The following is a 13285-nucleotide window of genomic DNA, read 5'->3' on the forward strand; positions in this document are numbered from 1 at the left end:
ACTACACATTTATACACTTTACAAGTGAGATAATTATACTTACATTATTTGATTCTCTCATCCATTATATATTAAGTTATTCTTGGATAACTGAAGCTAAATAGTATAAACGAATATACATGTATATGTTTACTGGTGTTTTAAAAATGTGATTATTCTGTGCATTGCTTATGCATGCTCTCTCATTCGCACCATCATAATATGGTGTGAATGATAAAGTATTCCCATTCCAGCTTCCTATTAACACTTTTTTTCCAAAATTACTGTGCTATTTGATAGCTTTCTGGTAGTCTTAGAGTATATATATTTCTGAGATGCTACTGATTAAATAAATTGGCATGAATGTAGGTATTGGTTCCTTTCTAATATGAAGATATTAGAAAGGAATTCAACACTTGATGAAAGACTGAAGATCACAGAGTTCTCAGAAAGATTAGGAGAGTGAACAGATGGCATCAGTGGCAGTATCATATTAAAAAAGAATTTGATGTTGTTAGCAGAGCTAATCTCAGCTAGCATGACCACTTAAACAGAATGGAACAGGAAAGGCCAGCAAAACAAGTCTTCTTCAACAGGATTAAGACCAAGATCTAGGTGAATTGATACAGTAAAGGGTGCCTTAGAAGAGAGAAATACAAATCTGGTAATATTGGAGTCTTGGCAGATAACAAATTAATTTGGACAAAAATTGTCAATGAGAAGTTAGGTAACAATGTAACTTTTTTTATGTAGTGCTATCATAATATCCCGTACACATAAGGAATTTAAATGTGATATTAGAACTCCAATGTTCATGATTTATAACTTAAGTAACAATGTCCTTTTCCAGATTTGCAAAACTTAATAACAAATCCTTTTAATATTCCCATGATTTCTTCCAACTCCAACATTAACTATATCTTTCCCTTTTTAAGCATTTCCCAGAAGTTAAGATCTGCAGGTATTTAAATTATATGTTAACAGATTTTTCCATGATAAGTACCTGCAGGGATTTCTGTTTAGGATGTGGATTAGTCATTACAAATGCAATATTGCAACATAAAGATGCACATAAATTTACATGAAGAGAAGAACACACAAGAAATACAAATCTTATTGGCTGTTTTAGATAGTGAATATCTTTATACTATTTCAGGATGCAAAGAATAATATGTAATAGATATGGTATGAAGGTCAGCAATAAAAAGACAAAGACAATGAAAATAGGCAGAATCATTGAAAATGTCAACTGTGTTGTGAATGGAGAACCTGTGGAACAAGTAAAACATTTCAGCTACTTAGGCACAATTTTTACTGAAGATGGTAAATTAAATATGGAAATAGACAACAGAATCAGCAATGCTGTTATGGTGGGAAGTCAATTGAATAAATTCATATGGAATAAGAAAGAAATTAGTCGGAACACTAAATTAGCTGTATACAAGACTGTGTTCAAACCAATTTTAACTTATGGATCTGAGAGCTGGGTCAGAAGTAAAACACTTGACCAAAGACTAGAGACCGCAGATATGAGAGTCCTGAGAAAGATTAGAGGTGTGAACAGATGGCATCAATGGCAATATCATATTAAAAATGAGGATATTAGGAAAGAACTTGACATTGTCAGCATCCAGGAATGCGTTAGCAGAGCTAATCTCAGATGGTATGGTCACTTAAATAGAATGGGAGAGGAAAGATTAGCAAAACAAGTGTTCTCTGCCAGGTTGGCAGCAAAACGACCCAGAGGAAGACCAAGATATAGGTGGATTGATGTGGTACAAAGTGCCTTAGACGATAGAAATATAAGATCTGATAATGTTGGAGTCTTGACAAGTAACAGACTGATTTGGAGGAAAATTGTAGATAGGAAGTTAGTAATGATGTAATTTTTTCATGTAGTACTGTCATATCCTGTACACCCCTTGAGGGTACATGGCAGGAATTTGATGATGATGATGATGAATAATATGTTGGAAAGAAATGTACTTGAAAATCTGAAGAAAATGTTGATGGATTTTCGCCTATGAAGCATGCAGCGAAGTTGTTTGTTTGTATGAACATACAAATGTGAATAGAGATTCAAGACACAGTCCTGATAAAACACTGAAAATTTCTGGCAAATAAATTAGCATGTGCCCTTAAAGGGGGGGGGGGGGACAAGTAAGTTTAGCTGTTTTTAAAAGTACTTCTTTATGAGAAGATTGCTAAAAACATAGAACACATATCACAAAGGTGGCAAATTGTTCTGGAGGCTGTCCAAAAAAAAAGCTTAGAAGTGTAGGAAAGAGTACTGTAAACGGAATCACAGATGACAAAGCTGGCATAAAAACCCAAGTAAATTTGAGATAACTAGAGTAAATGCTAGAGATGATATCAAGAAAGGAACTTTATGTTGTTTTAATATTCAAGAATATGTGAATGTAACTGATTTAAGACAATGGTCAGTTAAACAGAATGAGAGAAAAAAGGTTAACAAGACAGATATTTGATGCTAGGAAGATAAAAATGGAGAAAACTATATTCACGATGACGAATGCAGTTAGTATTGACTTAAAGAACTGAAATGAAAGATGTGACAATGTTGGAGTCTTGAAACACATCAAATTAATCTGGAAGAAAATGGATAAAAAGCTAGTAGATTCTTGCTGTACCATCCAGAAAATAGCCCCCCCCCCTTCATTATGTGAAAATATTGTAATGTGAACCCAATAATTCATTGTATTTTGATAATTTGTTCCAGTACCCCAGAAGTTGAATTTTTTTTCCATAACTGTTTTCCCCTCTCTTTTATAGGTGAGATTTAAAACATGAGGAGAAAGGAGGTTATAAACATTAAACTAATCATAAGACTGGAAACGCTGCTTCTTAAAATTATTTGCAATTGCAATGTGGTATTGGAGAATTTTCTTCAGTTCAGTTGTCAGAATCTGGTATTGTGATTGCTGTTTTTTGGTACATTCAGAGAGCAACAAATGGAGGTCCTTGAAATAACAACAGCTCATCTTCAAACTAGCTAGTTCAGTGGTTTCTATTTTAGTGTGAAAGTGTAATTCTAGATCATGGATGAGTTGACAACAGAGGCTCTTCAATAAGAACAGATTTTAAATAAAGGGGAGCAAGTTCACCCTGTTACACAACAGGGCAAGAAATTAAGGACATTTTCTGCATAGGGCAGTATGAAACCCAGAAATAGAAATAGCTAGTTCATTGATTTCTATTTCTGGGTTTGTTACTGCCTTATGCAGAAAATGTCCTTAATTTCTTGCATACTGTTGTAAACAGTGATTTTGCTCAATTCCTTTAAGTTTAAAATCTTCTGTTCTTATTGAAGAGCCTCTGTTGTCAACTCATCCATGATCTAGAATTATACTTTCACCCTGAACTTTGTCAAATTCGCAGCTGACTGAAGGCCATAAGTTTCTTGAAGCTCCATTGTGAGACACCAGGCAGAAATGTTCTAAAAATTCACAATAAATATTACATAATCTAAACCAGGGATCGGCAACCCGTGGGCAGCATGTGTCCCAAACCTGCATTTTTGGCGGCCCATAAAAGGTTGACCATACTTACATGGCATGTGGCCCGTATGCTAAATTATTTAAATAATACATTTCATAATATGAATAATAAATTTAAAATATTTTTATACCTATACTTCATGATATCGCCGTGCAACTTGGCACGAGTTATCATGGGTGGGGATAACAAAGGCAACTTCATCTGCCGACAATCGAGATTTTGGCACAGTTTTGTAGTGGCATTCCTGGTCCGTCTTTTAATATAATTCAATAACATCAACTATTATTTTCAGAGGATATATATTTCTTGAAAAATTTCAAAAAAATGCCCCTGTGTCTTATCATCATCATCAAATTCCTGCCATGTACCCTCAAGGGGTGTACAGGATATGATAGTACTACATGAAAAAAATCACATCATTATTAATTTCCTATCTACAATTTTCCTCCAAATCAGTCTGTTACTTGTCAAGACTCCAACATTATCAGATCTTATATTTCTATCGTCTAAAGCATTTTGTACCGTATCAATCCACCTATATCTTGGTCTTCCTCTGGGTCGTTTTGCTGCCAACCTGGCAGAGAACACTTGTTTGGTTAATCTTTCCTCGCCCATTCTGTTTAAGTGACCATACCACCTAAGATTAGCTCTGCTAACGCATTCCTGGATGCTGACAACGTCAAGTTCTTTCCTAATATCCTCGTTTTTAATATGACATTGCCATTGATGCCATCTGTTCACGCCTCTAATCTTTCTCAGGACTCTCATATCTGCAGTCTCTAGTCTTTGGTCAAGTGTTTTACTTCTGACCCAGCTCTCAGATCCATAAGTTAAAACTGGTTTGAACGCTGTCTTGTACACAGCTAATTTAGTGTTCTGACTGATTTCTCTCTTATTCCATATGAATTTATTCAATTGACTTCCCACCATACCAGCTTTGCTGATTCTGTTGTCTATTTTTATATTTAATTTACCATCTTCAGTAAAAATCGTGCCTAAATAGCTGAAATATTTTACTTGTTCCACAGGTTCTCCATTCACAACACAGTTGACATTTTCAATGATTCTGCATATTTTCATTGTCTTTGTCTTTTTATTGCTGACCTTCATACCATATCTATTACAACAGCTATTCAATTTAGTCAGAGAATCTTGCAGATTTGTAGCAGATTTATTTAGAAGTATAACATCATCAGCACAAAGCAAAGAGCTGACATTAACATCTCCAATTTTGATATCATGTTTAATACCACTTTCCTTCATAATGTGATCCATATAGATAATGAATAACAGAGGGGATAATGTACATCCTTGTCTCACACCAGATTTAACATTAAACCATCTTCCTGTACTTCCTTCAATTCTAACTGCTGACTTACAACTCAAATAAAGACTAAGTATTGCTTGACATAATGCCTCAGTGACACCATATAACTGAAGCGTATCGAATAGCTTCTCTCTTGGCACCTTGTCATATGCCTTTTCCAGATCGACAAAACTTAAATACAGATCTTTGTTATATTCCCATGCTTTCTCGACTATTTGTCGTAAAGTGAAGATCTGATCCTGACAGCCTCTATTTGGCCTGAATTCAGCTTGTTCTTCACCAAGCTTTTCTTCCACAATTCTTCTCAACTGTTTCTCAAGTATACTTGCATAGATCTTGCCAGGAACACTCAGTAGGGAAATACCTCTGTAATTCTCACATGCAGTTTTATTTCCCTTTTTATATATGGGTACTATGAGAGCTCTACTCCAATCATCGGGAATTCGTCCCTCTGTCCAGGCTTTCTGAACTATGCAGTGCAGCCACTGTAAGACTTTTATACCATCATACTTCAGCATTTCTGGTCGAATATCATCTACTCCTGCTGCCTTTCCACATTTCAAACCTTTGGTGGCTTTTTCTACTTCTAGTATGGATATGTATTCCTGACTGCATGCCTGGTCAGTGTTTTTTACCACTGTGCTGTCATCACTGCTTGTTTCATTTAGCAGTTTTTCAAAGTAATTACTCCATACTTCAAGGATATCTTTTTCTCCCGTTTTCATGTCACCTTTATCATCTCTAATTCCTTTTACAGCACTCTTTCCTCCATTCTTAAGCTTCTTCAACAACCTCCAGAATATTTTGCCACCTTCTTGATATTTATTTTCTATATTCTTGCCAAAGTCCTCCCATGACTTTTGTTTAGCTAGTTTTACACAGTGTTTAGCATTCTTGCATTTGTCTCTATATTCTCTAAGAGCACAAGCTGACTTATTTGACAGGAACTTTTGGTATGCTTTCTTCTTTTCCTTCACTGCCTCTTTAACTTCCTGTGTCCACCAGGGAGTTCTGATATTTTTATCCTTACAGATAACCTCACCACATGCCTCTCTGGCAGAATCAATCAATGTTTTCTTCAGAGTTTGCCACTGAATCTCCAAGGTTTGATTCCTGTTCTCAAACTCTTTCATTTTTTCTTCAATAATCTTTGTGTATTTTAGCCTACAGTTCACATCTGAGAGCTTCTCAACTTTTATTCGCTTTAAAACTTTCTTACATGTTATTCTTTTCAATATGAAATTCAATTTTATCCTGCTCAAGACTAAATAGTGATCACTTCCAATTTCAAATCATCTGTACACTCTGGTGTCCTGCACCAGGGAGAAAACATCACTATCAACAATAACATAGTCAATGAGACTTTTCTTATTCCTAGCCTCTTCTCTCCATGTGAATTTGTGCACATTTTTATGTTGGAACATGGTGTTAGTAATAACCAGTCCATGTCCTGAGCAGAAATTCAACAGATATTTGCCATTATTATTAGCTTTGTTCTTTTCTCCAAATTTTCCCAAAATATTTTTGTATGTCTCACAATCATTTCCTACTCTGCTATTTAGATCCCCAACAAGGACTAACTTTTCATTTTTCATTGTGTCAGTTGCTTTTTCTAAAGCCTCAAAAAAGTCCTCCACTTCTACCTTAGTAGAACCTTCTGTGGGACCATAGGAACAAATAAGTCGCATTGTCCAGTTCCCCATTCTCATATTTACCCACATTACTCTACTTGAGACTGACTGCCATTCAAGAAGATTAGCCTCGTATTTTGTGTTGAATACTATGGCTACTCCTTCTTTTCCTTGATTGTCATTGCCTGAATATAACATTTTGTATTTATTGCTCAGAAAGATCTCACCAGTTTTGGTCTTTTTTGTTTCAGTCACCCCTATTATGTCGATCTGGTACTTATCTAATTCCTCAGCTAGCTCCATTTCTTTGCCATTCAGGGTTCTTACGTTGATAGTACCGATCTTTAACTCTGGTGATGTTGAGTTGGGGTTTATTTTCAGATTTGTTCCAGTAGCTGACTTTTCGCTGTTCGCCCTGGTTCCCTGGCGAAAACAATGGGGGCCTTGTTTAACCGGGCGACGCCCCAGCTGGCATGAAATTTTGTCATGTTGTACCATCATTCTATATTTTGGTTTAACCAATAAGAATACAATTTGGTCGGCTAAATCCCAAATTGCCAGCCCATCCTCGTCCATTCAGTATCCAAGTAGATACCCAACAGGGTGCACCACGAGAAGGTGAGGATTGGACATTAGGTCAGAAGCTCTGGTTGGTTCTCCACATTCCTTTAAAGGCTATGTGGAGGTCTCCTCTCAGTTATACAGCTTTGACCCTTTTATTTGTCATAAAAGGATAGCTGTTATGAAAGAATATAATATCAGACATCATTACAAGAATGTCGTAATTTATCTCGTACTTGAAATATTTTTGTTTTTTAAGATTGATATAATAAAAATTGATAACTTAAGTATTTTTGTCACTCACTGTTTTCTCTTAATTAAGCGCTTGCAGTCCAATTATTAAAAATAAAAGTTGAATGCAGCCCATGCGTCTGAAAAGGATTCCGACCCCTGATCTAAACTGTTAAACTTATTTTTCCAGAATTCCTTCAAAGGAGACAGCCCTTGAAGGCAATGCTGTCTCTGGCTTCAAAGTACTTGTCAAATCTTCTTCTTCAACCTTTTGGTTCTGTCCACTGCTGGTGTCCAAGGTCTCCCTCATGGTTTTCCAGACCACTCAGTTTTCTGCCTCTCCCATCCATTTCACTCCTACAATTTGTTCCAGTTCATCCCTCCACCTTCTTCTCGGTCTTCCTCCATCCATTGGTCTCCCCTCTTAGCTTGTTTAATGTATTTTACAATATCCATGACACCTGTTTCAGATGTTATCCAAGTATTTGTCTTCCTATCTCTTAACGTTATTTTTAACATACTTCTCTCCATGTGATGCTGTGTTGTTCTCAGCTTTTTGTTTAGGGCTTCTGTTAAAGTTCATGTTTCTTTTCCGTATGTTAGGACAGGAAGTATGCACTGGTTGATAGGGATGTTATTTCTGAATATGTCTCTGATTTTCCCATAAGCCATCCATCCAAGATGAATTCTTCGTTCAATCTCTTTTGTTTGGTAATCCTCAAAGGATAACAATTGGCCCAAATATACATATGAAGTAACTTGTTCTATTTCATTATTTTCAACTTTAACAGTTCTATGGTTTATGCATTTATTCATCATTATTTTTTTTTTTCTCAATTTATTTTTAATCCAATTATTCTGGAGGCTTCATTTAGCTGATTTAGTCTTTCTTCCAGATCTTCAAGATTATCTGCTATTAGGACAACATCATCTGCAGATGATGCAGTCTTTCTCCATTTATGTTTATTCCTTTTGTTTCCCAATCAAGGCTTCTAAAGACTTCCTCTAGTGCAGCTGTAAATAATTTGGGAAATATGGTGTCGCCTTGCCGGATTCCTTTTTATATTGGAAACTTTTCACTGTTTTTATATAATTTAATTACATTAGTTGCATTATTGTAAATATATTTTAGTGTTTCAATATATGGTTTCTCAGTTCTCTGGGTTGCAGATGTTTTAACTGAATCAAATGCTTTTTTCGTAGTCTGTATAGGCTAGACATAAGGGTTTATTGCATTCAATTGATTTTTAAATGAGCTTTCTTAATGTGTGAATATGGTCCAAAGAATTGTAATTCTTTCTAAATCCAGCTTCACAGGATTGCATCCCCTCTAGTTTAGATTTTATTCTATTGTCATATCTTTGTGTAAATTTTTTTAAAGATGGAAATCATTTGCTGGAGCATAGGGTTTGTATTGGGTGGGCGAAATTTTACTGTAGTGAAGTCAAATTGTGCTCCCCTCCCCTGTTGCAGAAGACAGCCCTCTTTCTTGATGAACTCTTGGAACGTTGATAAAAGCTTCATCTGCTTCTTTAATAGCAACGACAGCCTATCCATGTCTTTTAATATATCTTTCCTAAAGCAGTCGAACCAACCCTTCCTGACTTTAAAGTCATCATACTGCCTATCAAGAAGCTGTTGCAAATATATGGTCCTGGAATTGTACAACCATTCTTCTGTTTTTCTTTTATCCACAGTAACATGTACAATCAGGTTCCTCCCACTGCATTGGACTTTAGTTTTCTTGGGGGTTTCTCTTTAATTATGGTAAAAATTAAATGAATGGGAGAAAACTAATTCCCACACCGATGCACTAATTTCAGCATTACCACCATACCTTTTCACTATTAAGTTTAATTGAAATTTTCTTCGAAACACACAGCAATGCTGTTTATGTAATATGATTAACCATTTACACAAACAATCATTTCAAGGAAAGGAAGAGTGATCACAAGTCAGTTGCTGAATTCTCACCCCCCCAACACACACACACACACACACACACACACACACACACACACACACACACACACACACACACACACACACACACACACCTTCCCATGAACATGGTCAATACAAATGCTCCTATTGTAATAACCTCCTTCTTGCATACACAATAGTAATCAGTGATTATAATTGCATCAGCCAAAACATGCTTTAAGTAGGTTAGTAATCACACTGCAAAGTACATACTTTTATCATTTGCTGAAATATTTTTTTATTATGAAGAGCCAATCATAAAATGAGGTTCACTGTAGTTTGTTATAGAATATGGCTTGCTTTAGTGAATTTAGGGATACAAATTAGAGGAAATAAATACCTGGGAAAGCACTGACATTCAGTTGGCTTCTTAAACTTTTACCTGACCAAGGTTTAGCAGATCTATTGGGATCACTGCTTGCTCACCCCTGCCAAAGCACATTAATTTGTCCTTTAATTGAAAAAAAAAAATTAACTTGGGGGGCATTCATTTTAGATATTTGTACTGATAGAAGTGCAAGTCAAATTTACATCCATGTGAATGAAACATCCAAATTCCGTTATATAACAAAAATACTTTGGGGGAAGAAACTAATAAGTGTTCTTTATAGCCAAGACAACATAATATTCTATTGAAGAGTAATATATTTTGGCAGAAAATTGCAGCTGTCAACAACAGAGAATATGACAAAAAACACTGATGACAAAGCACTAAGGATTGCAGAAATCATAGATAGAGCACACAAAACAAAAACATGCAAACAGTAGTGGGAGGAGACAGAACTGGAAAAGCATGAAATTATAAAAATAAAAATTCAAAATTTCAAAATGTTACTTACCTGAAATCTTCATAACAAATTAAATCTTTAAATTCTAAAAAAGAATGTTTTTCAACCAAAAAATGAGTTGTTACCCACACAAATTTGGAACTTTTATTGGAACAGCTGACTGATGTAGTCTAGCTGTTTCTCATTTGCACACCCTCCCTCTTTTGTAACTGGAGATAACCAGTTATAAAGTCAACTGACTGTTAAAGCTAGCAGATTATTTTTGCTTTTAATACATTATGCACATATTTGGTTAATTAACATTTATGGGTAAGCATTTGTACTTTATGTATAGTTCCTGTTGGTCCTTTGTTCTTCTATTTGTCATCAATTTTCTTTGTTTACTGATCCTGGATACAGTTTTCTCTACAAAGTTATCACTTTGTAGTAAAATTTTATCACTTCTCCCCACCTCCCCCGGGTCAAGTAGTGTGTAGTGCAAATAATCAAAGCTTTAAATCATCCTTGCCATCCCTTAATTTTTTTTCACTTCTTTTGTTATAGCTAACAAATTTCGTTATTTTGTCCATATCTTTACAGCTGATTCATAATATGCATTTGATTTAGCTTCTGTTAATATACTTATTAGTTTTAATACAAATCAAAAAGTTTCTGTAATAATGTGACATCATTTGTTAGGAAATTCTGTCTATTGTGAGCTTAGAATAGCATTGGTTATGTGGACCAATGCCAGGTATTTGTATTTTCTGTGGTTTGTATAGTACTGTCTCTTTCTTATATGGAAATTATAATAAATATTTAGTTATAAAAAGTTATGATGAGAAATATAAATCTGACATATAAATTTTACTGACACCTTACAATATTTTCTAATATCCCTAGAGATTATCAGACATTGATTTTTGTAGATTAAAAATAGAGTACAAATTTTATTTTTACCGAATAATTGTGGGATCCCAGCAATAATGAAATCCTTTGTCAAGGGCATTCAGCTTCTGCATTTCATCTGCATTTAAATTAAAATCAAATATGTGCATATTTTCTATGAGCCTTTCTGGAATTTCTGTTTTTGGGATTACACCTAGTGGATATAATAAAAACTGAGTAATTTTATAATAAAACATACCAACTAAAATTAGATTATACTAATGGTTACTTACAGTCTTCATTCAATAATATGACATTGCTCTGACTAGTTCTTAATGAACAGCCATTGGTCTATCTAAGAAAATACAACTGCATGCAAGGTCCAGTTTAATTTACAAGTTCTGTAATATTATTAATCAGACCTCCGTGGAGTCAAAAGACTCATCAACGGGAGGTCCTTCCTAGGAAACAAAGTCTATCAAGATTCATTGTGGGAGGTCCCTCCTAGGAAACACAAAATCTATCATATCACTCCTTCAACTCATTGATTGTTTTCACTCTCACCATGCATGGTTCATGCAATGCATTCCATTGATGTAGAGGGTTCAACCACTCTCAATGCAAAGAAACCACTCATCACCCTCTTGCTTGCAATTTCCTTTCATAACTTCCAGGGATGGCCCTTGTCATCACTCCTTCCCACTGTTCAACCAAGCAAAAGAACTCCCCAGTGTCAACCCTGTAACCACCTCTCAACAGTTTAAAAGTCTCAATCATATCACCTCTCCTTCTATCCACCAAACTCTGCAGTTCACATTCCCTCAGCCGATAACTAACATTGTACAAACCTGAAACCATCTTTGTTATCCGCCTTTGTACCCTTTCCACAGTTAATTTATCCCATTCAAATCCTGGGGGACCAAATCTGAAAACAATAGTCTAAGTGTGGTCTGATCAGGGTCTTATACAATGGAATGATAATTCTTTTATCTCTCCAGGTCGGCATCCTTCTCATTATTGCAGCAATCCTCTGTTTTACCTTCACCACCTTTGCAATATGTCTCCTAAATTTCAGGTTTCTATCAATCATCAACCCCAGATCTCTTGTCTCCCCTACTTCCTCTAGTATAGCTCCTCCAATAGAGTATGCAGCATCCCATCGATGTGTCCCAAACCTCAAGAGCTTACATTTTGCTGTATTAAACTGAAACCCCCATTCACTTGCCCATCTGTCTAGCTTATTCAAATCCTCTTGCAGGACTATCACATCTTCACTATTACTAATAACACTTCACATCATCCTCAAACAACTTAATATTCCCTGTGCAATCCACTGACAATGTCATTGATATAAAGGTTAAACAATATAAGTCCCAGTACCGAGTCCTGTGGGACCCCACTTGTAACCTTCTGCCTCCTTGAAACTGCCTCATCATACACAACTCTCTGATACCTATCGAACAGCCGATCCTGAATCCAGTTGACCAACCCGACATCCAAACCCATGTGCTGCAACTTAAATATCAACTTATCATGTGGCACCCTATCAAATGTTTTCACTAAATCCAAGAAAATGGCAGTATATGCCTTTTTCTCATCTACTGCTCTTGTAACTTTATTATAAAAGGCTAGCATATTACTAAAACCAGAGTGCCCCCTTCACAAATCCATGTTGAGTCTCACAGATTACATTACCCTCACTGCCCAATGCTGTATACGGTCCCTCACTAATTTCTCCAAGATCTTAACAACTACTGATGACACACAAACTGGCCTATAATTAGACACTCCCAGTCTGCTACCGCCCTTATGCAATGGCACTATCTTGCCTTCCTTCCATTCCCTGGGCACCTTTCTTATAGCCAGACTTTCATTGAAAAGCCAGGTCAAAGGAGCTGTCATCCTGTTAGCTTTGTAAGACTTGGAATGAGAACTTTTGATAACTGTGCACACAATGAAACAGTTTTACAAATTAAATACCAGCCAAAAGTTTGTCATTCAGAAATACACTTTATCATTGAATGCATGAGCACAATGCACAAATTGAGGTGTGCTAGTGATAGAGAGATTATATATGAATTACAATTCTGGGCATTCTTCTGTTTACAAAAAAGTAAAACTGTAACTATCAAATATTTTGCTGTGAAAATTACTTTTGACTTGAGCGATGTTTGGAATCCAGAAATGACACTTTCACACCATGTTTAAACTAGGGGACAACAAAGAATTTCTGTGCACTCTGAAATGCAAACAGCAGACTTAGATTATCATAGCATGTGGAATCACATGCTTGTGTGGTTCTCGTTTAATGCTAAATTTGATACTTAATTCTTAGTATTCATAAAGAACCATCTTTAAGAAGTAATGATGTGCTTCGTTCCATTGTGACCATCCTCTCT

General features: G+C 35.7%; 1 protein-coding gene across 4 annotated transcripts in view; it reads right to left on the minus strand.

Moving 5' to 3' along the window:
- Positions 1-13285, minus strand: part of LOC150105260 (uncharacterized) — a 235239-nt gene that overhangs the window by 72485 nt on the left and 149469 nt on the right. For 2 of the 4 annotated variants that reach the window (XM_090394026.1, XM_090394024.1), the window contains exons 9-10: positions 10959-11100; positions 9623-9682 (exon numbers count right to left, since the gene is read on the minus strand). In XM_090394026.1, coding sequence (XP_090250152.1) covers positions 9673-9682; positions 10959-11100 — 152 coding nt within the window. In that variant the 3' untranslated portion in view covers positions 9623-9672. Of the gene's footprint in view, positions 1-9622; positions 9683-10958; positions 11101-13285 lie in introns of those variants that run through there. The other 2 variants (XM_090394027.1, XM_090394025.1) reach the window with 2 other exon arrangements.

The sequence above is a fragment of the Typopeltis vanoorti genome, chromosome 6 (genome assembly GCF_054136105.1).
Source record: "Typopeltis vanoorti isolate ZY-2024b chromosome 6, IOZ_Tvanoo_1.0, whole genome shotgun sequence".
Taxonomy (NCBI): Eukaryota; Metazoa; Arthropoda; class Arachnida; order Uropygi; family Thelyphonidae; genus Typopeltis; species Typopeltis vanoorti.